The sequence below is a fragment of the Microtus pennsylvanicus genome, chromosome 1, assembly GCF_037038515.1.
Source record: "Microtus pennsylvanicus isolate mMicPen1 chromosome 1, mMicPen1.hap1, whole genome shotgun sequence".
NCBI classification, from domain to species: Eukaryota; Metazoa; Chordata; class Mammalia; order Rodentia; family Cricetidae; genus Microtus; species Microtus pennsylvanicus.
Window position 1 is genome coordinate 122985408 of NC_134579.1, and position 26569 is coordinate 123011976.

The following is a 26569-nucleotide window of genomic DNA, read 5'->3' on the forward strand; positions in this document are numbered from 1 at the left end:
ATGTTTTTGCCGGCCCACACAGCACCCCTTGGCCCAGTCAGCTGACCATAGACAGGCTCCCATAACCAGCGTAAGAATGTTGGGCTCCCTTACACCTGCCTTCCTGGCCACACTCCTTTCTTTATGATGTAGTGTCAGGAACTGATGCCAGGGCCTTGGCTGTGCTAGGCAAGAGCTCTAATGCCATCCTGAGTAGCTACCGCTGTCTGTGCACACGTGTGCTATGCACACGGACCACAGAGTGCCCTGGTTGTTCCCGTCCACACTGTTCACATAACTGACTGCATCTTACTGCCCTGCCTACACTTGCTGTTCTGCTTGTCCTGTGTGAGCGTTTGTGCACCCAGTCATGGCCTCGACTGTGGCTTTTCCACACACAGTCTGGGGCCTCTTTCTCCCTATCCACACCAGAAGAGGGCACCAGATCTCATCATAGACCATTGTGAGCCACCATGTGGTTGCTGGGAACTGAACTCAGGACCTCTGGAAGAGCAGCCAGTGCTCTTAACCTCTGAGCCATCTCTCCAGCCCCCTCCCTACCCACTTTTGTCCCCGCTGCCCTCCTCTGCCCTTACCCTCTGTCCCTTGCCCCTCCCATGCTCATGTCGCCTGCTTTGGGTTAGCCTGCTTTGGGCTAGCCTGCATTCACATCTCCTTCTCTATGGTCTGCTCCGGTTAGGGGAAGCCTGGGCGCCCTGCGGTTGAAGGTGCGCCTCACTGAGGACCGCATCCTGCCTTCCCAGTGCTACCAGCCTCTCATGGATCTGCTTTTGGAGTCGGTACAGGGGCCGGCCGAGGTGGGTGTGGTGGCAGGTGCCGCCACCTGGATTGCTGGGTCCAGGGTGTAGCTCCCTGCCTGTGGAACCAGGGCCAGCTCGTCTGCTTTGGGGCCTCAGGTATCCTGTTGGTTCTCCTGTCCCTGCTCAGGAGGACACCACCAGCCCCCTGGCTGTGCTCGAGGAACTGGCCTCTGGGGACTGTCGTCAAGACCTTGCCACCAAGCTGGTGAAGCTCTTCCTGGGCCGGGGCCTGGCCGGATCCTTTCTAGACTACCTCATAAGACGTGAGGTGGCTCGGACTAGTGAGTTTCCCACACACACAAACGCTCTTCCCCCAAGGATGGGTCTGCAGAGGATCTCCAGGGAGAAGTGAGATCCTTTAGAGGATGTTATATGTTGGGGTATCTATGCCGTGAACCCGGGAGGGTGCTGTGTGGCCTCAGGCAGTTTGACAAACCACTCTGGGCCTCTGGGCCATGAATAGAGTTTTGGGTTCTCCCTGATTCTTGAGGCTGAAAGAATCGTATCTCCACTTTGAGTGAGTGGGGTGAACTGGGTCCAGCCCCCACCCCACACCAGCAAACGCACCCCCTGTCCTCCCAGATGACCCCAACACCCTCTTCCGTTCTAACTCCTTGGCATCCAAGTCAATGGAACAGTTCATGAAGGTGAGTGGGAGCTGGCATGTCTGGCTGCATGTGGCTTCCTCCCCCTGCTCACTCGGTCCCCAGAGCCTGCTGGCCTCAAGTGGCCCTAGATGGCTGAGCTGGGTGCTGGTGGCAGGTGTCTGGCTTCAGCCCTGGGCGGCACCCTTGGCCACGACTGGCCTGGCTCTGAAATCTCCCTGCACACCCCCTGCCCCAGCCCAGGGCACTTTCTGCCACCCTTAGCCACTTCGTGTGGCCCCTGCCCCCAGCTCGTGGGCATGCGCTACCTGCACGAGGTCCTGAGGCCGGTGATCAGCCGTGTCTTCGAGGAGAAGAAATATATGGAGTTGGACCCTTGCAAGATGGACCTGAACCGCTCCCGGTGAGCGAAGTGGGGGTGCTTCAGGCCTCCAGATGTCCCTTATCATTTGCAGCTGCCTGGGGCTGTTCTGTGCTGGCTGCCGCCTGCCTAGGGACACGTTTGTGTGCTGTGGCAGCCCAGGCTGCTTTGGGGGAGCCCAAATGCTGCCTCTGCCTCTACCACACCCTGTGACTTGGGAGTATTGGGGACACTTAAGGGTTTTGGAAGTGACGTACAGAACAGGGGAATGCTGGGAGATGATGGAGACCCACATGGGGTCATCTGCAGAATGGATCCTGGGAACTTTCCGTGAGATTGGAGGCAAGCTAGGCTATGACTAAAAGCCACTCCACACTTCCATAGACTCCTCTTCCTTTCTTTCCAGAATCTTCTCTGCCAAAGTCAGGGGGCTGGCTTCCATGAAACCCTTAGAGCTAGATGCAGGCCATCTGTTAGGACCCACACCTCTTGACCACCTCAGACGCAGGCTTCAGCACCCTCTTTACTGAACCTCAGTGAGGGGAGGTTCCTGCCCAAGGTCACACAACTGGGAAACTGTAAAGTGAGAATTTGAACCCAGGCCCCAAACCGGACAGGGTTGTCTGTGAAATTCCCAGGGTATAGCTGGAGACCACTGGAGACTCAGTGGCACTTAAGGGTGATGGGACATTGGGAACCTGGGTGGGGTAGAATTGCAGACAGATAGTGGAGTTGGTCCTGACTTCTAATCTCAGGTCTGCCACCTGCTTGCAAAGTCATATTGATGGGCCTCAGTTTCCATGCCTGTTAAATGGGAGGCGTAGACACTCAACTTGTGAATTATCAAGGGGCCATGATTGGATACAGGGACTGAGAACTTCTGGCTTGAGGGCTCCAGGCGGTAGGGATTGCATGTGCCAAGGCATCGGACATGACCACGCTGAAGACACTCAGAGCTACAGCATGTAGTTATGAAGTGAGAGGGGGTGATGATCGTTCTGAGGAGGTGACACTTAGCTTCATGCCCCATGTTTCAGGACACAGGAACAGCTGCTATGAAGGCTCTGAGCTGGGACTCTGCCCCAGAGTTCACTCCAGCAGGGAGTCTGGTGTGAGGGGAGGCACCATGGAGGCTGGGGGCTTCTGAGGCAGCAGGTGTGGCGCTCTGACTGAAGGTTCTGCTTGCTTCCTACAGGAGGATCTCCTTCAAGGGCACACCCACGGAGGAGCAGGTGCGGGAGACCAGCCTGGGGCTGCTGACCGGATATCTGGGGTCCATCATGGATGCCATTGTGAGCTCTACAGGGCGCTGCCCGCTAGCCCTGCGCCTGGCATTTAAGAAGCTGCAGCAGCGTGTGGAGGAACGCTTCTCCGGGGTGGAGCATCAGGTGGGCTGGGTTCCGCAGGGGCGATACGGATGTTGGGGTGGTCTGGGGCACTGTGTTCGTCGATCACATGTAGAGTCAGGACAAAGGTGACGCCAAGATCTGGGCTGCTCAGATTTAAGTGTGTGTGTTCTGGCAGAGGACAGTATTCCTGGCAGGACCTAGAACCCAGGGGACCAATGATGATGACGGATGAAGGACGTGGTGATGATGGTGGTGATGATGGTGGTGATGATGGTGGTGATGATGGTGGTGATGATGGTGATGATGGTTGTGATCATGGTGATGGTGATGGCGGTGATGATGATGGTAATGATGGTGATGATGGTGATGATGATGACGGATGAAGGACATGGTGATGATGGTGGTGATGATGTTGGTGATGATAGTTGTGATGATGGTGGTCATGGTGGTGGTGGTGATGATGATGGTGATGATGGTTGTGATGATGGTGGTCATGGTGGTGGTGGTGATGATGATGGTGATGATGGTTGTGATGATGGTGGTCATGGTGGTGGTGGTGATGATGATGGTGATGATGGTTGTGATGATGGTGGTCATGGTGGTGGTGGTGATGGTGGTGGTGGTGGTGGTGGTGATGGTGGTGGTGGTGGTGGTGATGGTGGTGATGATGATGGTGATGATGGTTGGTGGTGATGGTGGTGGTGGTGATGGTGGTGGTGGTGGTGGTGATGGTGGTGGTGGTGGTGGTGATGATGGTGGTGGTGGTGGTGATGGTGATGATGATGGTGGTGATGATGTCAATAATGGTGATGATGGTGGTGATGGTAACGGTGATGATGGTGGTGATGATGATGGATGAAGGACATGGTGATGATGGTTGTGATCATGGTGATGATGGTGGTGATGATGATGGTGATGATGGTTGTGATGATGGTGGTGGTGATGGTGATGATGATGGTGGTGATGATGGTGGTGATGATGTCAATAATGGTGATAATGGTGGTGATGGTAACGGTGATGATGGTACTAATGAGAGCAGATGGGAAGGAGAAGGGCGGGGCCAGGATGAGGCCACATGGGCTCTGTAGGTGCTAGGCTTTCCCAGCCTGAATACAACTGGTGGAAGCTGGGAGCTGTGGCTCTGGGCCAGGCGAGGGACATAAACAGACAGATATAGAACTGTAAGGAGTGGTGGAGACTGTGTCTAAATGTAGCCTCACAGCTTTGTCTACAGGGACCACTGAGGCCAGTGTTCTGCATAGGAATGGGGCCCAGTCCCCTGCTCCTGCAGAGCCTTTTCTCACTGCTATGCTGTGGCTAAAACACAGACTCTCGCACACCGGGCAGGTCCTTTCTGCCACTGAGCCACGGCCTAGTGCTCTTTTCACCCTTTCGAGATAGGGCCTTGCTAAGTTTCCAAGGTAGGCCTTGAACTTGCAGTTCTCCAGACTCAGCTTCTGGGATATGTGTGATGATGGACAGGCCTCTGCCTCAGGCTTGGCTGAATTGAGCTGGGCTAAGTCGAACATCTCCCTCTCTCCCTCCCTCCCTCCCTCCCTCCCTCCCTCCCTCCCTCCCTCCCTCCCTCCTTCCTCCTTCCCCCCACTAACTTCCTTTCTCTCTTACCAATTTCCAGGATTCTATGTAAAGTCTCCCAGTTTTGAAATATTAGGGTTAATTCACGCAGACACACAAGCAAAAATCGCCTGAAATCGGTCACCTTGTGTTGAGGTTGTGCTGGACCGTAGGCTGCCAGTCTGAGATCTTTGGTTTTGTTTTTTGTTTGTTTGTTTGTTTTTCCTGTTTTGTTTTGGGTTTTTTGAAACAGTATTTCTTTGTATAACAGCCCTGGCTGTCCTGGAACTCGCTCTGTAGACCAGCTGTCCTTGAACTCACAGAGATCTGCCTGTCTCTGCCTCCCAATTAAAGGCTGAGATTAAAGGTGTGCGCCACCACCACCGGGCTGAGATCCTGTTTTAATAATGTTCAGTGCACAATCTGAGGTGGCTGTTGTGGGGAACTTGGTGACACAGGCCTGTACCCAGCTTCTCTGGAGGCTGCAACAGAAGGATTATAAATCCAGGACCACCCCGGGCAGAGGGTGTCCTGTGAGTCCTTAGCTTTCCAGATATTTGTTCGCCACTTGATAAGGTGCAGAGATCCAGACTCAGGTCCTTCAATAGAGCACCAAGCACACACTGTTTACCACTGAGGAAACTTTTCTGCCCAGTCAGACTAACTTTTCCCCAGTGCTAAAGACTAGACCCCTTGGCAGAAAGATCTAGAATCTGGTATACGCTGGAGTTAAGAGCTTTGATTAGCATCACTTTCTGCTTTTTGTTTACGGATTGGGAAACTGAGGCCCAGCGAGCTGGAGATTCCTTCCCCAGATTCCCCCTCCTCCCAACTAGAGGTGGCATCATTGCACCCCACTTAGCCTGGCTCTCGCCTGGGCTGCCTCAGAGGCGTTAAGTAGGACGCGGCAGAGGTAAGGGGAGGGAAAGAGACCAAGAGGACAGCTCCTTGTTCAGCTCAGCCCAGGGAGCCAACATCAGTGCTACTCACATGTGCCCAGTGGGCAGGGACCACAGGCTTTCTCAGGTCATGAAGGTAGGGAGCTCTGAGATGCCTCTGAGCATGTGTGCATGCTTGTGTGTGTGTGAGAGTGTGTGTGTGAATGTGCGTGTGTGCGTGTGTGAGTGTGCGTGTGAGGAGTGTGTGAGTGTGTGCATGTGTGAGAGTGTGTGTGTGTAAGAGAGTGTGAGTGTGCGTGTATGTGAGTGTGTGTGTGTGTGTGAGAGTGTGTGAGTGAATGTGTGTGTGTGCGTGTGTGAGTGTGTGAGTGTGCGTGTATGTGAGGAGTGTGTGAGTGTGTGCATGTGTGAGAGTGTGTGTGTAAGAGAGTGTGAGTGTGAGTGTGCGTGTATGTGAGTGTGTGAGAGTGTGTGAGTGAGAGAGTGTGAGACTGTGTGAGTGTGCACGTGTGTGCAAGTGTGCGTGTGTGTGAGTGTGTGAGTGTGCGTGTGTGCATGCGAGTGCATGATGTAGCCCGGCTGGCCTCTTCTAACTTATGTACCCAAGGGTGACTGTTCTAGGTTGCTTTCTCCTGCTATGATGAGCACCAAGACAAATTTGGGGAGAAAAGAGCTTGTGGGCTATCCGGGAGGGAAGTCAAGGCAGCAGGAGACTGTGGAGGAACCCTGCTCCCTGTTTTGCTCTCCAGGGCTTGTTCAGTTTGCTTTCTCAGACTACCTGGGACCCCTGCTCGGGAATCGGGCCTCTCACAGTAGGCTGGGCCCTCCCACATCAATCATCTGCCAAGAAAATGCCCCCACAACTTTGCCTACAGGCAGTCTGGCTTGAGCTGGCTTTTTTCACTTGAGGGCCCTCTTCCCAGGCGACTGTAGCTTGTGTCAAGTTCACGAAAAAGTAACTAGCCCAGTGACTTTGAACTTGTGACCCCCATCCCAGTTCCTGTGTTCACGGGATAACAGGCCTGGCTCAGGTGTCCCTCGATGAGCTAATGCTGGGGGATCAAATGACCTGGGGACCTGCCTGGGAGGAAGTGGTGATTTGGGGACAGTTCAGGACAGTTGATCAGGGCCCCTCTTACCGAAGCCTTGGGGCCCACTGGCAAGGCTGACATGCCCAGAAGGCTAGCTCACTCCAGCGTAGCTACTGTCACAGGTGTGATTGACACCCCAAAATAAACATAGACATACAGGCTCAGGCTTGACACAGCAGTGGATCAGTGAGCTGTGCTCGCTGTGGAAAGGGACTTGGTGGGACTGCGACAGCGTGGACAGGTGGGCTCTGCAGTCTGACTACCCGGGCTTCTCGCTGAGCCTCAGTTTCTTCACTTGGAAAGCAGAGGTTAAGTACACTCTTGACCCCTGGGTAGCCGAGATGGAACGGCAGGAGAGGTAAGCTATACTACCCCTGCTGTTGGCTGCTGGGTAATCTCAGGCAAATGACCAACCTGTGTCTCAGTTGCTGCCTCTCTAAAACTGGCTGTGACCCATCCGAGAGTGAGTGGCAAGGAGAGGCTGTGGGAGGCGAATTCAGCCTGTTCTTGCAACCAGACAGGTCACAGATCTGGGTTGGAATCCTGACTTCTGTGCTGTGTGACCCGGAGCAAGCCACTTGGACTCTCTGAGGTTGCAATGACTGTGTTCCGAGCCCAGGAGTCTGCTAAAACCAGTTTTGCCAGATCAGTCTATCATCCCATTTTCCAGCTAGAGAAACCGAGGCAGAGAGGAACACCCTCCTTGGCAGGCTAGGATAAGCCTTCTGACCCAACTCCTTCTCCCTCCTCTGGGCACCTAGTGTTTGCTGCCTCAGTTTCCCCAACTGTTGTCTGTGATTCTCTGGCAGGATGTGAAGTATCTGGCAATTAGCGGTTTCCTCTTTCTGCGTTTCTTTGCACCCGCCATCCTCACACCGAAGCTGTTTGACCTCAGAGACCAGCACGCAGATCCCCAGACCAGCCGCTCCTTGCTGCTTCTCGCCAAGGTATGTGTGTGTGGGGGGGCTCGTCCTGAGTCCGCTCAGCCGGAGAGATGCATGATGGGAAAGATCAGGAAGGCCGCCAGAGAGAAGCCCCAAAGAAAGCCAGTTTCCTTGTGTGGGTGTCTCTATTTTCTATGACACGGACTTGCTGGCCACTGAGACTTAGAACTTGCCCCATTGCCCAGGCTGGCCCAGGACTCAAGGCAATCCTCCTGCCCCAGCCTCTCAAGTGCTGAGATCATAAATGTACCACCTTGGGAATTGAACATGGGGCCTCATGCATGGGAGGCGACCACTCCACTGCTGAGCTACAGCCCCAGACCAGTTACCCTTTTCTTTTTCGTTCTTTTTTTTTTTTGAGATCACGAAAACTCACTCCTTCCAAAAGAAATGGGAGAAGTGGGCTAGCAATCCTTTATACCTTAGTATGAATTAAGCTATTCTTGACAAAGTAGCCACAACTATGGCTTTCATGGGTCTGCATTTGATAGAACTGGGTAGTGCTGGGTGTTGGGTTAACTGGGGGTGCAGACTCCAAAAGGGAGAGGGAGGACTAGAAAGTGCCCGATGTGTACAGATATGAGAAGCGGAGTTCGGGCACAAAGGGCACTGGCCTCAGAGTGACCTTGGCCTCCTTTCTGCTTTGCTCCAGGCTGTGCAGAGCATTGGAAACCTGGGCCAGCAGCTCGGCCAGGGCAAGGAGCTGTGGCTGGCCCCCCTCCACCCCTTCCTGCTGCAGAGCATCTCACGCGTGAGGGACTTCCTGGACCAGCTGGTGGATGTGGATGGGACTGAGGGTGAGCCCTGCGATCCTGCTGCCGCTCCTGACCTGTGATCCCCCCCTGCCCTGGGGGCGGGCGAGTACGCCATTAGTCCCCAGTTCCCCAGGACCAAGATCACGAACCTGCAGGTCAACTAATTAGTCAGTTAACGTTTATGTCAGGCTCAGTTAGGTCCTCTCTACCAATGTGGTCATGTGACAGGGTCGTGGCATGGAGTCTCTGGTATGGGTAGGTTTAATAAGTCTCCACCATTTAATAGGCACCATCTCAAAGGCCCAGGGCGTTGGCTTCCTGAAGGAGAGCTTGCCTTGCCTGCATGAGATCCTAGCTTCAATACCAGCACTGGAAAAAAAAAATAGAAAGCTCCCCTTCTAGATGCTTTGGATGATGTGATTAATGAGGGGCAATGACTCAGTGGGTGAAGAGCTTGCTGAGCAAGTTTGAGGACCTGAGTTCAAATCCCTATGCTCACCTAAAATCTGTATATGGCTGTGCCTGCCTGTAACCCCAGAATTGGTGGTTTGGAGACAGGCGGGTCCTCAGGACTCCCTGGCCAGTCACTGAGGCCAAGGGAGGGGTGGGCAGGTGAAGTGGTTCACTACTCTAATCCCAGCACTCAGGAGGCAGAGGCAAGAGGGGCCAGCCTGGTCTACAGAGTTCCAGGCCAGTCTGGGCAACACCAGAATGAAGATACTGTGACTTTTTGGAGGTTGTTAAGTTAACATCTGCTCCCAGATGGGGATGCTGCCAGGTGCCCAGAGAATGGAGTCCCTAATGACTCACCTAGCGGCTCCCCCCTCCCCACCCCGGGTGCTATGCAGCCCTGGGTTCAGAGCGCCACCTAGCGTCAGTGAGGTGGAAATGACTATAGGCTCAACGGCACACACAGACCAAAACCATGACTTAATTAAGCATGCTTCGTTTTGCTCTTATGGGAGATTGGGGGTCCTCAGAGACACTGACTGGGAGAAGGATGGCTTTTCTGGCTTCTCTCTGGGCACACGGAATAGCTAAAGGACATCTTGGTGCAAGAGGGAGGCATTGTGGCTAGGATTTGGAAAATGAGTCTCCATGTAAGAGTGATCCAGGTGGTGAACAGCACAAGGTCCTGGGGTGGGGACAGAGCGACAGAGAGGCTAGTGCAGAAGAGAGAAGGAGGAGAGATCGGAAAACGTGGAGCACGGGAGAGCTGTGGGCGAGCTAGGCTTGTGCTGGGAATGGAGCGGTGTCATGTGCTCTGAAAGCAGAGGACTTGGGGTTAGAGGCCACTTCCAAGAGGGAGACTTGGGGCATAACCAGGGGCAATGACTGTGGTGATCTTCGATGGGAGAGGGGCTGCTGAGAGAGGTCTGTAGTCCTGAGCTCTGAGAGGGCTGGGAAACGTTCCTGGGTTGGCTGGACACCCTGTGCTGGCCAGCTGCAGTCTCTCCTGCAGGTCCCTGGACTTGGAGCGGGATATGGATACCACTTTCCCATGCTTCTCAGTCCCTTGCCTCAGTGGCTGGGGTGTGTGTGTGAAGGAGTGGGGTCGGAGGTCACAGCCTTGGTCTTTCCGCTCCTTAGGAGCAGATAGTGCAGCAGGGGCCAGAGGTGTCACCCCTCCCCTTTCTCTGTTTCCCAGAGGCTGGGGGGCCAGCCTGTGCCCTGGTCCAACCTTCGACAATTGTTCGGGAAGGCTTCTTGCTGAAGCGCAAGGAGGAGCCTGCAGGCCTGGCCACACGCTTTGCCTTCAAGAAGCGCTACTTCCGGCTGAGTGGGCAGGACCTCTCCTACTCCAAGACTCCAGAGTGGCAGGTGAGACTCCAGCCACAAGAAGATGCCACTAGGGTGCTTGGAGAAACTGAGGCTCAGGGTGGGAGTTGGGGTAACTGCTTCCCCAATATCATAACAGCTAAGGCAACAAATTCCAAGCTCTTGGCTGGCTCCAAGCTTGGCCAGGGACAGGGACACTTGCTGTTACACACTTGAGCAGGTGCACATTTCATAGCTGGGTGTTCTGACCAGGTGTGGACACTCACGGGTGGGGGCCACACGGTATACACCAGGCATCACAGACTCGCGTACGATCCATTTCTTCTGCTGGCTGTGTGCGGGCGCACACACATCCAGGCACTCGCCCAACAACTCAGTCACTGGGCACAAGCATTCCCTGGTGCCCGTGTGTGCCAGGCTCTGTCCTAGGCAGGTGACACCACTGTCGTCCATCCTAACCAGCCCAGGGGAGACTAGGACTTGGCATGTAGGCATGGCTTGCATTTCATCGGCTGTTTGGGTTGTGAGGCTGGGTCCACGGATTGAGAAACTTTGGCAGGGTCGTTTACCTTCATGCCTCAGTTTCCTCATCTTTAAACTGGGGAGACTAACAGGCCCAGTCTCAGAGAGTGGTCATGGTCATTGAGTGAGCTGAGGGACATAAGGTTCCGAAAGCCACAGTCAAGTGCCATGTGCACAGCGAGTTTCCATAAACTGCCGTGGCAAGGATGGTGGTGAGGCAGAGGGGGATGATAGTGATGATGGTGATGATGATGATGGTGGTGATGATGGTGGTGATGATGATGGTGATGATGGTGGTGATGATGATGGTGGTGATGATGGTGATGGTGATGATGATGATGGTGGTGGTGATGGTTATGATGGTGATGGTGGTGGTGATGATGGTGATGGTGGTGGTGATGGTTATGATGGTGATGGTGGTGGTGATGATGGTGGTGATGTTGGTGATGGTGATGATGATGATGGTGATGATGGTGATGGTGATGATGGTGGTAATGGTGGTGATGATGATGATGGTGGTGGTGATGGTGATGATGGTGATGATGATGATGATGGTGATGGTGATGATGGTGGTAATGGTGGTGATGATGATGATGGTGGTGGTGATGGTGATGATGGTGGTAATGGTGGTGATGATGATGGTGGCGATGGTGGTGATGGTGGTGATGATGGTGGTGATGATGGTGGTGATGATGGTGATGATGATGATGGTGATGATGGTGATGATGGTGGTGATGATGGTGATGGTGATGGTGATGATGGTGATGATGGTGGTGGTGATGATGATGATGATGGTGATGGTGGTGGTGATGGTTATGATGGTGATGGTGGTGGTGATGATGGTGGCGATGGTGGTGGTGATGATGGTGGTGATGGTGGTAATGGTGGTGATGATGATGGTGATGGTGATGATGATGATGGTGGTGGTGATGATAGTGGTGATGGTGGTAATGGTGGTGATGATGATGGTGATGGTGATGGTGATGATGATGATGGTGGTGGTGATGGTTATGATGGTGATGGTGGTGGTGATGATGGTTGTGGTGTTGGTGTTGGTGGTGGTGTTGATAATCCTGGTTATGGTGATGGTAATGATTATTATGGTGATGATAGTGATGATGGTCACAGTGATGATGAGGGTGATGGTGTTTATGGGATGCTTGTGATGATGGTGTCAGTGATGTTAATGTTTTGCTAGAAGCAAACTTAGTCTCAGAAAAGTCAAGTCACTCAGCAGGTGACAGAGCAGGACTGTGGGGAAGACACAAGAGAGCTATGCAGAATGAGTACCTGTCCTTGGTGACCCCCCCTGGTACCACATCCAAAGGGATGCTGCCTGTGGCTGCCTACAGGTTCACTCATCCATCCCAGTGTCCTGCATCCGTGCCGTGGAGCGCGTGGATGAGGGTGCCTTCCAACTGCCACACGTCATGCAGGTGGTGACGCAGGATGGCACTGGGGTGCCACACACCACCTACCTCCAGTGCAAGGTAAGGTGTCACCACAATCAGGGGTGGGGACCACGGTTCAGTCTCACCGTGTTCTGATGGCCTCTACCCCTTGCAGAATGTGAATGACCTCAACCAATGGCTGTCGGCCCTGCGTAAAGCCAGCGCGGCCAACCAGGACAAGCTGGCTGCCTGCCACCCTGGTGCCTTCCGCAGCGGACGCTGGACCTGCTGCCTCCAGGCTGAGCGCTTAGGTGAGGGAGGGGGGTTTGCTAAGGCTCTGCCCTCCCCATCTGCCGATCAGTAGCGTCTCACCCTCGCTTGTGCAGCCAGGAGTAAGTGACTTAGTTTCTTTCTCTATTCCTCGGTCTTAACTGGGAAGCGGGGTTGAGAATAGCCCTTCCTCCTTGGTTCTATTAGCTGATACTGAGTTGATATATGCACAGCACCGTTTGGCACATAGTGCTAGTTACACGCAAGTACTGTTTCCAGCATTCCCACTACGTACTAGCTGCACAGAGCACATGGCCTGACTTGTTGAGGCTAGATGGCAGTGACAACCATGGTGATGATGGATGACAGGTTGTTACACTGCTGCTGGGATGAATATCTGGCCCTGAGCACTCTACCACTGACCCCCACCCCAGCCCCAATACAATTATCACAGTGTTAGAAGGCTCTGGAGACTTGGAGAGTGTCCAAGCCTCAGCCAGTCCCAGGGCGGGGGTTGACGAAGGCTGCCAGGAGATGTGACCTTGAGTAGCTAGAGTTGAGTGGGGATGGTGAGAGCCCATGTACGGTCTGTGTCAGCTTCCTCACTGTTTCTGTGATTAAAATCTCTGCCAAAAGCAACGTAGGGGAAGAAAGGGTTAATTTGGCTTACATTTCTAGATGATGATGCATCATTGAGGGAAGCTGGGCAACATTTGAAGCAGAAACCAAGGAGGAACAGGGCATGCCAGCTCACTAAGAGGCTCACACTCAGCCCAGGACCACCTGCCTAGGGAATGGTGCTGCCCACAGTGGGCTGGGCCCGCCTGAATCAACTAACAATCAACACAATCTGCCACAGACGTGACCATGGGTTAGCCTGATCTGGACATCCTGGTATCTGAGTCTCTTCTCAGATGACGCTAGGCTGTTGACAGTTAAAGCTGAACAGGGTCAAAGTTCGTGAGGCTGTAGCTTCTGAATCAGAGTGGAGGCAGGGAGGAGGCTGGAACCCAGGCAGGAGCTACAGGGGGGCTTGGCTAAGTGGCAGAGGTTTGCACAGGAATCGGCATGACAGCTGTGCCTGGAATGGGGCAGAGGCTGCTAGTTCGGAACAAGACTTTCTTGACAGTGCTGTGTACCCTCAGCTGCTGGCTGCAGCCGCACACACTCAGCCGTCACACTGGGAGACTGGAGTGACCCACTGGATCCTGATGCTGAGGCCCAGGCAGTGTATCGCCAGCTGCTCCTGGGGCGGGACCAACTCAGGTGGGTGTCACCTGCCTCATTCCATATTCATTTATTCCCCTTCTCTAGGGTTTCATGGAGCCCAGACTAGCCTTGAACTTGCTATGTAGCAGATGACCTTAAACTTCTGATTCTCCTGTTTGTACTTCCTCAGTGCTGGCATTATAGGTGTGAGATGCCATGCCTGGTCTGGACTTGCAGGTGTGAGCCACCATGCCTGGTCTGGACTTGCAGGTGTGAGCCACCATGCCGGGTCTGGCCTAGCAGGTGTGAGCCACCATACCGGGTCTGGCCTTGCAGGTGTATGATGCCCTGCCTGGTCTGGCCTTGCAGGTGTGTGATGCCATGCCTGGTCTGGCCTTGCAGCCTGGTCTGGCCTTGCAGGTGTGAGCCACCATGTCTGTTTTATGTGGTGCTGGAGACTGAGCCTTGAGCTCAGACATGGTGGGCAAACTCTCTACCAACTGAGCTGCAGGCCCAGTATTTCTGTTTTCTTTCTTTTTCTGTTTGTCAGTGTTGGGGATAGAACTTAGGGGCTTTGCACTCCACTGAACTTCATCCCAGCCCTATTTATCCATTTTTTAGTACACTGGCTGAACTTTCAGAGGTGCATGGGCCATGGGACCTTGGTGTCCAGGATGTCAGGGCTTGGAATGATCTATAAGGCAGAATGAGTTGTTTTAGGTAGGGTTTCTATTGCCGTAACAAGACCCCCACGACCAAGGCAATGCCAAACAAACAAACAAAACAAAACAAAAAAAACCCACCCCAAACCAGTTTAATTGGGGGCTTAAGTTTCAGAAGGTTAGAGTCCATGGTGGCGGACCAAAGACATAGCAGCAGGAACAGCCGAGAGCCCACATCTCGATCCAAAAGCAGGAGGCAGAGAGAGCTAATGGGGAACAGTTTGAATCTGTTGAAACCTCATAGACCACCCCTAGTGACATACCTCTTCCAACAAGGCCACACCTCCTGATCCTTCCCAAACAGTTCCCCAACTGGGAGCCAAGTATTCAAGTATATGAGCCAGGGTGTGTTGTTCTCATTCAAACCACCCCAGGGAGCATGGGAACTTACAGTATGGGGGCTCCATACTTGGGCACAGTTGGTCTATTTAATTTGGCTTCTGAATCTCCCTGGTATCTCGGGATACCTCCTTACCTCTTCCTGGCTTGAAGGGCTCTGTTATTATCAAAAGGTTTGTCCCAAGCCACCACAGAGAAGGATCTGTACTGACCTGCCTGGATTCAGATCCTGGCCTGTTGGTGGCTGTGTGGTGTTCAGCTGATCACGTGACCTCTCTGTGCCTCAGAGAGCAAAGGAGGAGACAGGGCATTGACTTCACAGTATTGTCCTAAGGGCCAGGAGCTAGTCCAGTGAAAGGGACACCGCATAGCTTCCCACATATAGGAGACATTATTCCGCTGCATGGACTTAGGCAAGTTCCTTGGTCTCTGTGTGTGTCTGTGGTTTACCTGGAGAATAGTGTTACTGGTAAGTACCCACCTCATGTAAGCTGCCTGTGTCATTCAATGAATTCATGTGTGAACTTCTTGGTGTAGAGTCTGATACTCTAGAAATGTCTGTGGTGACAGAGTGGTGATTGGTTGAGATGATGATAGTGATGGTGGTGATGATGGTGATGGTGATGATGGTGATGATGATGGTGGTGATGATGATGGTGATGATGATGATGGTGGTGATGATGGTGATGGTGATGATGATGATGGTTATGGTGGTGATGATGATATGGTTGTGGTGATGATGGTGATGATGATGATGGTGATGATGATGATGGTGGTGATGGTGATGGTGATGACGATGGTGATGATGGTGATGGTGGTGGTGATGATGATGATGGTGATGATGATGATAGTGATGGTGGTGATGATGATGATGGAGATGATGATGGTGGTGATGATGATGGTGATGATGATGATGGTTATGGTGGTGATGATGATATGGTGGTGATGATGATGGTGATGATGATATGGTTGTGGTTATGATGGTGATGGTGATATGGTTGTGGTGATGATGGTGATGATGATATGGTTGTGGTTATGATGGTGATATGGTTGTGGTGATGATGGTAATGGTGGTGGTGATGACGATGGTGATAATGGTGGTGATGATGATGATGGTGATGATGGTGATGGTTATGGTGGTGATGATGATGGTGATGATGATATGGTTGTGGTTATGATGGTGATGGTGATATGGTTGTGGTGATGATGGTGATGATGATATGGTTGTGGTTATGATGGTGATATGGTGGTGGTGATGATGGTAATGGTGGTGGTGATGATGATGGTGATGATGATGATGGTTATGGTGGTGATGATGATATGGTTGTGGTGATGATGGTGGTGATGATGATGATGATGGTGATGATGATGGTGGTGGTGGTGATGGTAGTGATGATGGTGGTGATGATGGTGATGATGATGGTGGTGGTAGTGATGAACCTCTGGTTCCTCCAGCAAGCAGCAGAGAATCTTGGGTAGGAGCAGCACTGAGCCTTGGAAACCAGCTTTGTCTCTTTTCCTCACAACCCTCAGGCTGAAATTGCTGGAGGACTCCAGCCTGGACACAGCGGTAGACATGGGCCCTGGGAAGGACTCGGATGCCACAGATGGTAAGGGAGAAGGGGTTCCCATCTTGTCCCTTGCAAATGCACCCTTTGTCCTCCTGCATTCCCTCGTGTTTCCAGTTCACCAGTGGTACCCTATTGCTGCTGAATTTGGGGATTCTTTCTGCATGGGATAAAACTAGAGCCCCAGAGAGCTACTGGGCTCTGGTGACAGCCACCAAGAGCCCAGTTCACCATGCTGCCCCCCATGGCCTGCTCTTTCCCTTCAGGGGCCCGCACAGAGGTTCTGGCCCAGCAGAGAGATGCCACCACCCATCTGCTGCAGGTGCTTGATGACTTGGAGCAAGCCCACAAGGAGTTCCAGAAGCAAATGGCCCTCTAGGATGCTGGATGCTGAGGAGGTAGAGCCATGGGGGCCTCGTCAGTGTACTCTGGCCCAGGCATCTCCTCGAGGCTGCCTTCTTCACTGCTGTGGCCTGAAGCCTCCCAGACAAAGCCTGGTCCTGTGTGCCCTGTGGCCAGCCAGGGAATGGGAGCCTTTGTCAGGGTCCAGTCTTGTATTGACCACACCTCGCTTTCTTCTCCACTTTACTGGGTGCACCCTGAGCTGCTGGACACAGTTGTGCCGAGGGCTTTCCTGACTGTCTCGGAAAAGCCCTAAATAAGCTTCTTCCTGTTTCTACTTCTGTGAGTCTCATGAGCTCACAGATACTTCTATATCCCCCCCCCCCACCTTATTTGGCGGCCCCAACCTCAGGTTTCTGAAACCAGTTTTTTCCAGAATGGGCTGAGAGCCCAGCATGCCAATTCAGAGCCTTGACACCGGTCACAGGTTCTTTCTCCCTCTCTGAGCCTCAGTTTACCCTGTATAAAGTGACGAGTGAGTGTGCTTAGCTGTGAAGTGTTAAAATTGAGGTACCCTAGGGGGTCCGTGAGATTATTGACTATAAACATAAGTTCCCAGGTCCTGTCTGGCCACTGAATCCATCTGAGGATTTGGGGGGCAGGCATCTGAGTTCTGGGGTTCACAAGTCTGGACTGTGGCTTGAGGTATGATTTAAGAGAGACCCACAGAGGGTGAAATGTTTGGAAAGACTTGGCGGGCAGAGCTGAAGAGCTTGTGAAGCCTCCTGAGTTTGAGTGGACAGAAGAAACTCCCGGCTGGATCAAGAGCACCAGAGTCGGTGCAGTGCTATCCCACGTGTGGCCAGCAGAGGTCGCCTGGAGCCGGAGCATCACCTCCCACTGCCTTGGGTACACCTGGGCTGCCAGAGGCTCTGTTAGGAGGGAATGTTTCTTCCCGCTCCTTGTTTCAGGGCAGGGTGGCATCCGTAGGCTGGTAAGGTATCTCCCAGCTCTTCCACATCCTCCTGGAGGGCCACGCAGAGTTCCATCATCGTTGTCTCTCTGGCGTGCGTGCGTGTTTTCATGCGCGCGCGCATATCCTTGCTGATGAGAAGAGTTCTGTTTCCTTCTCTCGATTCTGTAAGACAGGACAGTGGGCCCATCCACTGCTTTCTCCCGCTGCCCCGGGGAAGTGGTCCTATGGTTACCATTGTCTCCCAAGCCGTCACTCCCCAGTGTTCCCTAGAAGCACAGACACCCAGCACCCTCTTGGCAGAAAAAGGCCCGACAAGGAGAAAGACCATTTATTTCTCCACCCACAGTGGGACTGGTAGATTTTTTTTTCTTCAAAAGAGCAATCGCTGGCGTCCCTTTAAAGCTTGGCCGTCTTCCATCCCAGCAGCCAATCCTCAGAGGCGGAGCTGGTGAGTTGCCTGGGCAACGGGCCTCTGGTTGGCCTGAGAGATCAGCCGCCCACTGCCCACTTCCAAGGCATGAGAAGTTAACGCTTTGCGGCCTGCTCTTCGTTTTCAATGCGTGGGCTTGAACAAGGCCTCCCCTCGCTCCTGAAGCCAGAAGCTACAGCTTTTGGGTCTCAATGTCTGGAGCGGTTTAGTGGGGGAGAAGCTGGTACAAAGGCAAGAACAACACCGTTGCCTGGGATAGACAGAGGTCTAGAGATGGGCACAGGAGGAAGAGGTTAGGGGGTCCCAGAAAGATAAATAGACACAAGCACAAAATAAGACAGCCTCGTCCCCAGTGGCCTGTGGAAATATTACTCTGTGACCTGGGGTTTCTATCCCATTGACTTGCAATGCCCAGTGGGCGGGTGGCAGAGTTGACATGGGTTAGAGGGATGAGGCAAAGGGGCAGACTGGCCCCTGAAAACCTTGCAGACTCCCCACTTCCCCGGTGCTTGACCCAAGTCCTGGGAAGGGGACACAGCCTATGAAGATGTGATGGAGACACAGGTGGAATCCACAGGATGTGACAATGGGAGCCTTTCTGTCTCTTTTCCCCCCAAACTAGGGGAAGTCAGAGGCACGTGGGTGTACGTGCGTGAGCGCGTGCGTGCAACAGGACACGTGTGTGTGCGTGTGTTGTGTGTGTGTGTGGCGTGAAGGGCAAAGCTCCGTCTTTTCCATAGGGAGGTCGCCCTCTCTGGTCGTTCTATCTCTGCTGCCCTTGCTGGGAGCCGCAGTTGGAGCCAGCTGGCCTGGTGTCCTCCTGTCACTCCCACTGCCACCGGCCAGGTCCCCTTAGTGCTTCAGGCTCCTCCCGCCTGCTGGAGGGAGGCATGTGCCTGTCTAGGGGCAAAGCAAGAGGGAAGGCAGGCCACTTGAGCCTCAGGCCTTGGCCATGGCCTCAGATACACCCTGGGCGGTGAGCTCAGCCAGCACATTGTCTAGGTAGCTGGCATCGGGGTAGCCATGGCCGGTGAGGTTGGAACCAAACTCCGTCTTGTGATGAATCTCATTCCACACCACGGTGTCCGACTCGCCCGTGGTGTTGGATGTTCCAATCGTGAAGATGAGTCTGCGTTCCCAGGCGGTGATGAGCAACCTCAGCACCTGGAGGGGTTGAGGGGGGAGTGAAAGTTACAGGCAGCCTGGGCCTCAGCCTGCTCCATTACCATCCACTGCTTTAGGTTCTGTTTCTTTGGGACCTGCTGTCAATACAGATGAGGCTTAGACCCCTCTCTTGTGAATTAGTCCCAACGATTAAAGATTTGGAGATTTCACAGGAAAACTGAAGGTGCTAGCTTCTTCAGTTAAACAGTAAAAGAGAATCGGACGACCTGAAGGACTTGAAAGGGCTGTTTGAGCTCTGTGGCCGTACATAAGTTACTTGACCTCTCTGAGGTGTCTTCAGTGGGTGTGAATGGAATGAAGCAGGCTCGGGACCTGCTGTTAGCATGCTGGTCTGGAAGGAATGATACAGCAGGGGCTGTGGACAAAGAGGAGGCAGGCCAGGAAGATGGTGGCTGGGGACCCCGCCCTCGTTCACTGTGGAGAGCCGGTGGGCACCCACCTTCCGGCCCTTCTCATTGTTGGGTAGGTAGCAGTGGCGAGGGAAGCCTCTGGCGGTGAATTTCTTGCCTGGGTTGGGGTGTTCAGGGCCCTGTGGGAACAGCAGGAGGGCTCAGATCACAGACAGGTATTGTCTCTGAAGGGCTCACAGGGGCGGGGCTGTGGTCTGCGGGGCTGACCTGGATGCCCGTTGGGATGTCATAGACGATGCGGATGGTCTGGGTGTCTGCAAAGCCGGGCAGCGAGTGTGGGATGACATGAAACTCCATCTTCCCTGGCGGCTGCGTGCCCGTCTTCTCTCCATAGATGGCTTTGCAGGTGGGGCACTGCAGGCTGCCGTCCTGGGAAGAGCGTGCTGGTCTGAGGCTCTTGGGGTCCCACCCGGCCCCCAGCCACTACCCAACTCACTACCCGGCACCCACCCACTGCACGCGGGGCAGCCCACCTTGTGGCCCACCTTGTTGCCATTGGAGTACATGGCCACCAGGCAGAGCAGGTGGTACATGTGGCCGCAGCGGCCCAGGCGGCCCACAAGCTCGGGCCTCACACTCTTGTTCCGGAGCACACCCTCATAGCCAGATGCTGTGACCAGCCGCTCCATGCAGATGGTACAGTCCTGGAGGGCCAGGGAGAGACACTGAGGAGGGGGGTCATGAGGAAGGTGACAGAGGGGGACACTGAAGATGGGGAGATGGGTAAACCTTGGCTCTGACCCCCTCCCTAGACAGCCCCTGAGCAGGGGTTAAATGCTTAAGTACCCAAAGCAAAACCCTGAATGGAAAATGTGGCCTAAAACCGTCTATCAGGTGTGACGCTATTAAACGTAAGCCCCTCCCCCAGGGCCTGGGGAGGAAGAGAAGCCTGGATGGGCAGGAGAGGCTGGCTGGGAGGAGCTGGTCCTGGAAACCTAGACCTCTCCAGGACGGCTCACCTCATCAGGTGGGTTTTTCACCTTCTGCATGTACCTCCGAACTACATCCTCGGGGTTCTTACCTGCAGAGATGGGGGGGACATGTCTCAGGAGGGGTGGGGTCAAGCGCTGGGGAGTAGGTGGAGGAGAGGCGGGAAGGAGGTGGTGAAAGGCAAGCTGAGGGCAAGCAGAGGCCGGTGCCTACTGGGTCCTAAGAGCTCTGGGGTTGTGTTTGGGGGTCACACGGGGCCTACTTTTTTTGAGGTGTTTTTTCTTGGTCTTGCGGCACACGCCGGGCACTCCGGGCACAGGCTTCACGTCGCTCTTGCTCACGGGGGGCGGGTGCAGGATGGGTTTGGGGGCTCGTGTGAGGCACACGGGCAGCCCGGCAGCACACAGCAGTATCCCAGTCATCCCTGGGAGTGGGGGTGTAGTGATGAGGGGTAGAATCGTGACAAGCCACGCCCTCCCTTCATGGTTGGTGGATGCCACAGAGGTTGGAGGGCAGGGCGTCTCCCCAGACTCTGACCCCGCCTACCCAAGGCACCACCCAAAGTTGCAACCAAGCTAACCCAATGGGAAAGGCCGCTCTTGGGCCCACCCACCAGTTCACCAAAGGGGCGGGGATCATGAGGCTGGTGGGCCGGGCCTCGTTGGGTTGGGTCTTACCTGCCAGTGCTGGATGTACAGGGCCGGTGCCATTCAAGTTCTTCACGGGGAGCGCCGGAACCCTGTGGGGATGAGTAGAGGTCCCAGCTGGACTCCAGACCCAAGACTCCGTGCTAAGGACCCTGGTTTGCTTTTATCTCCGGCTTCCTCCGGGCACACCTCATCTCCTCTGCCTCTCTGTCATCCCTATGAGCCATCAGGAAACCCCATCCCATCTTGGGCTCCTGTCAGCGATGGGGTACAGTCAGGGGACTCTAATAGAAACATCCTTAGGCTTAGTTCTGACTCTTATTTTTAACACATGCTCTCACGTAGCCCAGGCTGGCCTCAAACTTGAACTGTAGCCAAGGATGCCCTTGAACTTCTGATCCTCCTGCCTCACCTCCCACGTGCTGAGGTTGCAGGTGTGTTCCATCATACCCAGTTTTCTTTGGTGCCGGGGACTGAACCCAGAGCTTCCACATCCCAGACTCGAGCTCCTCTTCACACTACAGACGGCCTCTTCCCACCAGAGAGTATTTGGGCCCCAGTTCCCTCTCCTCTGGTCTGAAACCCAACTATTGGTGAAGCTACCTTCTCTTAAGTTTTGTTCAATAGAGAGCAAACACTCTGGAAAGGATCCAGCACACATGCAAGTTGAGAAACACTGCACTGTCTCTTGCTCCAAGATTCCCAACTTATCTGAGCACAATAAAGGCTCTGTTAAGTCCTGACAGCAGGACCCACACAGATAAAGAGCCCCTGGAGAAAACTATTCTTTGCCTTTTAGGGATAACCACAGTTGCTTCTGTTTCTTGGTTCAGCCCCTGATCAGCTGGTGGCACACGGCACATCATGTCGGCCTTTGTGCCAGTTTCTCCATTTGTGGAGTGGGCACGGTGCGGTGCCTGCTTTTCGTTTACTGAGAGGAGCACAAATCCCAGAAGTTAAGGAGTATTCTGAAAGCATCGTCATGACTATCATCACCACCATCACCATCATCATCACAACTGTCACCACCATTACCACCATCACCATCATCATCACCATCATCACCACCATCACCACCATCACCATCATCACCACCACCACCATCATCATCACCATCATCACTACCATCATCACCATCACCACCACCACCATCATCATTACCATCATCACCATCATCATCACCATCATCATCATCATCACCATCATCACCACCATCATCACCACCATCATCACCATCATCACCACCATCATCACCATCACCACCACCACCATCATCATCACCATCATCACCACCATCATCACCATCATCATCACCATCATCATCACCACCATCATCATCACCATCATCACCACCATCATCACCATCATCATCACCATCATCATCACCACCATCATCATCACCATCATCACCACCATCATCATCACCATCATTACCACCACCACCATCATCATCACCATCATCATCACCATCATCACCACCATCATCACCATCACCACCACCATCATCATCATCACCATCATCACCATCATCATCACCATCATCACCATCATCATCACCACCACCATCATCACCACCATCATCACCATCATCATCACCACCACCACCACCATCAACACTGTAACTATCACCACCATCACCACTATCACCACCATCAATTCCATTACCATCTAGGCCCATCCTTGGGGAAGTGGCTGGGACAATCTGAAGTCATTGCTTCCATGGGAGGAGGGAAGGGGGAGAGGTTTGGGTGCCCTGAGCCCTGAGGTCAGTAGAAGTGATATGAAGGCACTGAGCCTCACTTTCCCTACCTTTAATGAGGATTCAAGAGCTTCTCCTTCTACAATGTGGCAGGACCCCAAATGGGAAGGGCTGAACAGCCATGTGATCGGCCTCAGGCTCTGTCCCCACCCTTCACGACCTTTCTGGAGGACAGCACCACCCTAATTGTTACTTTCCATACTTACAGGGCAGAAGAGAGGTGGCCATGGCTTCCAGCCTGCCTCCCCCTTTGTGTATGAACACTGCATGTGGACACACCAGCTGAAGTCCTCCCCTCATCTCTGCCTTCCCTCTTCCCTTTCCTTTCTGCCTCACGAGAACGCCCCTCTTCTTATTCAGTACAGTTGGTAATATGGGCAGGGAGGAAAATATTTAGCATCCACACCACGACATACTTGTCTCCTACCAGTGGCAGGCATGACTAATCCATCACAGCTCTCTGAAGCCCAAAGAATCCACAACACAGCTCTCCAGTCAGCCTCTATCAATCAGGATAGTCAGATTGCTACCTCAGATACATGATGCCCAAAGTCTGGTTCAAATGATTCCCCATTTTGCTGAGTTTCTATTCCTGGGAAATAGACAGGAGAAGGAGTCTTGAGATCTTGGCCACACTCATATTTCAAGAGTAGCTTTAAAAACAATTATCTTGGGGGCTGGGGAGATGGCTCAGAGGTTAAGAGCACTGGCTGCTCTTCCAGAGGACCTGAGTTCAATTCCCAGCAACCACATGGTGGCTCACAACCATCTGTAATGAGATCTGGTGCTCTCTTTCTGACTGTAAGCATCCAAGCAGACAGAATAGTGTATACATAATAAATAAATAAATCTTTAAAAAAAGCAAAAACAAAAAAACAATTATCTTTCTTTCTTTTTAGGGGCCTGCGCTACCGGGAAGAGGGCTGTATGGAGCCTGATGGTGCAGCATTTCTGGGTCATAGGGGACAGTCCCAAGGTGGTACACACCCTCTTGCAGTCTGCAAGCTGCCTGAGAGAACCTTCCGCAGCACAGTTCCCATGCCACCAAGCGTGGGAGCCGTGGGGGGGTGGCCCTTTTGATGTGGGAGACACCACTTCCTCCCAGGCATCGAGAATATCTCCCTGGACAAGCACTGCCACCCAGGGCCTCCAATAAGGGGGCACTAAGTCTTCGCTCCTGCCCTGCCTTCTTGGGGCCTTGGGTTGGCAAAGGGTCTCAGGACAAGCTTCCCCAGGGCCTGCTACCATTCCCAGCCCTCGTTGGCTACCATGTGTCCTCTGCCCTCCATCCTGCTGAGGCTAGCCCTTTGCACAGAGAAATGGCTGACCATCCGATCGGGCCCCTGCTATGCTTTGAACCTCGTTTCTTGTGCATGCACCTTCTTGCACACTCTACACCAGCCTCGCCAATCTCCTCACACACACCAGGCTCATTCCCACCCCAGGGCTTTTGCACCAACTAACCCCTTCCTGAGAAGTCTCTCTTGCACCCTCCCTCACAGAGGTCGCTGGTTCAAGGCTGACTTCCTAGACAGCCTGTTTCTCCTCATCTTACTGTTTCCTTGGCATTAGCATGGATGCAAGGAGGTCTCCATGCACTACCCACACAACCAGGCCCTGGGCCATTTGGCCCACCTCTATCTCTGGCCTCCCCGCCCCTTGGCCTCCTCCTCACATTCAGTGGTTTCTTTTTTTCTTTTTTATTTCCAGTGGTTTCTCTAATGTGTGGGCCACGCCCCTTTTCTAGCCTTTGCACGCCTGTGGTTCCCCACCTCTATCTCCAACTAGGTCTCTCTGGGTGACCCTGGACAGAGGGGAAGTTCATCTGGCCTGCAGCCGACGCTTAACACGGCAGCACGAGTGGGCAAAAATGGTGGGGACTGTGTTGTTCTAAGCACAGGTTCAGAGCTCACTGTACCTGGGTGTTCTCTAACCATGCCTTAAGGGAGCCACAGAGCAGGTGCTTGGGGAACACTTCCTGCAGCTTCCAGTGTTCATGCTGAGGCGAGCATGCTCAGGGGGCCTCCTGAAGAACAGCAGCAGCGCACACCTGCCTTCTCTAAGGAGTCCCCAGTAAGGGTGCTAATCCCTCACAGGGCAGGGCCCACAGCAAGGCTTCTGGAAAGACTGCACTGAACTGGGTTCTCTTCCCATGGCTCAGAGGCTGAAGGATGGGGGAAATCATCTCCCTCCCCAGCCTCATAAAAAGGGTCCCTTTCCCCACCAGCCTCTGCGTCTCTCCTTTGAACACAGGCTGTACTCCTTCTTATCCAGGAGGGACAGAGTTCATCTCTCATTGAGGATCTGGGCATTTTCCATCTTGTTTTCTAGTTGTGTGTTTCAACTCTTATCTCATCTGCCAGATTTCTAGCTCTGGGAACTACCCAACCCTGTGACCCCAGGACAGAGGATAACAAAACAAGCTCCCAGTAATGAACAGATAAGAAACTAGCTCACTACCTCTGGGGTCTCTTGGTTATGATTAGAAACAAGGGCTCCAATTCCAGATGTTCCCTCCAATCTCCCAAACAAGATCGCAACAAATATCAAATAAATAACATGCATACCACTATTATCAAATTTGCACCATCAGCAATCAAACCCAGCACTCCTTCCTGCACAGCTAGGATGGAACTTGGGAATCACCCTCAAAACCATACTCTACGGACTCCGTACTTCCAGGGCAAAGACACACATGGGACAGTCGGTCATGGCCTGAAAACACGATGATGTTCAAAGAGCGAAAGTGACATCACTTGGACCCCCTCCCCCCTAGCTGGCTTGTGATGCTCTTGGCAGCAGGACCTGGAATTTCTGGGTCCAACTCTGGGCTGACCCAACTGGTTTGGCCAAGGTTGGGGGTGTTGTGGGTCTGAGACCTACGGGGTTGGGTAAAGTCTCAGAGCTGGACCACAGAGCTAGCTCAGGGGCTGTACAAGTGACCTCACGGTAGGCCATTGGTTGTCCATCAGAGTGAGTCACCTCTTCCGAGAGCAAGAGCCCCACCAGTGCTCCTGTAGGTCTTCTGAGTCTCCATCTCTCCATGTTTGTCTTGCTCAGGAATGCCAAGCTCTCCGACAGTGATTTTCTTGTCTCCCATGAGCCTCAGACCTTCTAGGGGATGCCTAACATATGTACTCAGCAGCCCCCAGGGAGCCCTCAAAGGCCCTGGCCTCAGTGCAGGTGGAGAGGAGAGGGCAGAAGTGAAACCATGCCATCTGGGGAGAAGAAAGTCCCCTGCCCACTCTTTCCCCTCTCTAGAAGGTCCCACGGGAACTCGGGGATGCTCTCTCATTACCTGCAGCCTTTCAGTTCCACTCCACCTGGGAGCCAAGTCCCTGCCCCTAGGGTCACCTGGGGCCACCGCCTGCACACCCATCTGTGGAGATAAGGCCAGGCCTGGGAGATGGAGCCTGAGCTCAGGAGTTCACCATCAGTGATCTGGGGCCCTATGTTCACGTTGTCTTCCACCACAACCAGCTCTGACCACCTGCAGGCCTCAGTTTTCCCTCTGTCAAATGACTCCTCTCCCTATCTACCTCCCAGGGTGCACCCCACAACTTTGAGCCCTGGCTGACATTGGGGATTCAGATTTCTCTGATCCTGGGGCTCAGTCTTGCTTTCAAAGATAGATTTACTTTGTGTGTGTATATATGTTCTCTTTCAAGGTCTGCCTCCCTCCCCAGAGCAACGGGTGGAGCCCAGGTAGGG

At 53.5% G+C, this 26569-nt stretch overlaps 2 protein-coding genes across 4 annotated transcripts in view; one reads left to right on the forward strand and one right to left on the reverse strand.

The window, feature by feature from the left end:
- The window catches only part of Rasal1 (RAS protein activator like 1), a 38581-nt gene extending 20763 nt beyond the window's left edge, over positions 1-17818 (forward strand). The window contains exons 9-21 of one of the 2 annotated variants that reach the window (XM_075982153.1): positions 680-797; positions 928-1081; positions 1383-1447; positions 1696-1808; positions 2962-3154; positions 7490-7627; positions 8277-8421; positions 10028-10200; positions 12033-12170; positions 12247-12382; positions 13487-13607; positions 16145-16221; positions 16446-17818. In XM_075982153.1, coding sequence (XP_075838268.1) covers positions 680-797; positions 928-1081; positions 1383-1447; positions 1696-1808; positions 2962-3154; positions 7490-7627; positions 8277-8421; positions 10028-10200; positions 12033-12170; positions 12247-12382; positions 13487-13607; positions 16145-16221; positions 16446-16558 — 1684 coding nt within the window. In that variant the 3' untranslated portion in view covers positions 16559-17818. The remainder of the gene's footprint in view (positions 1-679; positions 798-927; positions 1082-1382; positions 1448-1695; positions 1809-2961; positions 3155-7489; positions 7628-8276; positions 8422-10027; positions 10201-12032; positions 12171-12246; positions 12383-13486; positions 13608-16144; positions 16222-16445) is intronic. The other variant, XM_075982156.1, reaches the window with a different exon arrangement.
- The window catches only part of Dtx1 (deltex E3 ubiquitin ligase 1), a 31995-nt gene continuing 23236 nt past the window's right edge, over positions 17811-26569 (reverse strand). Inside the window, exons 4-10 of one of the 2 annotated variants that reach the window (XM_075982165.1) lie at positions 21130-21191; positions 20715-20876; positions 20482-20543; positions 20008-20166; positions 19730-19891; positions 19552-19641; positions 17811-19091 (exon numbers count right to left, since the gene is read on the reverse strand). In XM_075982165.1, coding sequence (XP_075838280.1) covers positions 18867-19091; positions 19552-19641; positions 19730-19891; positions 20008-20166; positions 20482-20543; positions 20715-20876; positions 21130-21191 — 922 coding nt within the window. In that variant the 3' untranslated portion in view covers positions 17811-18866. Of the gene's footprint in view, positions 19092-19551; positions 19642-19729; positions 19892-19995; positions 20167-20481; positions 20544-20714; positions 20877-21129; positions 21192-26569 lie in introns of both variants that reach the window. The other variant, XM_075982158.1, reaches the window with a different exon arrangement.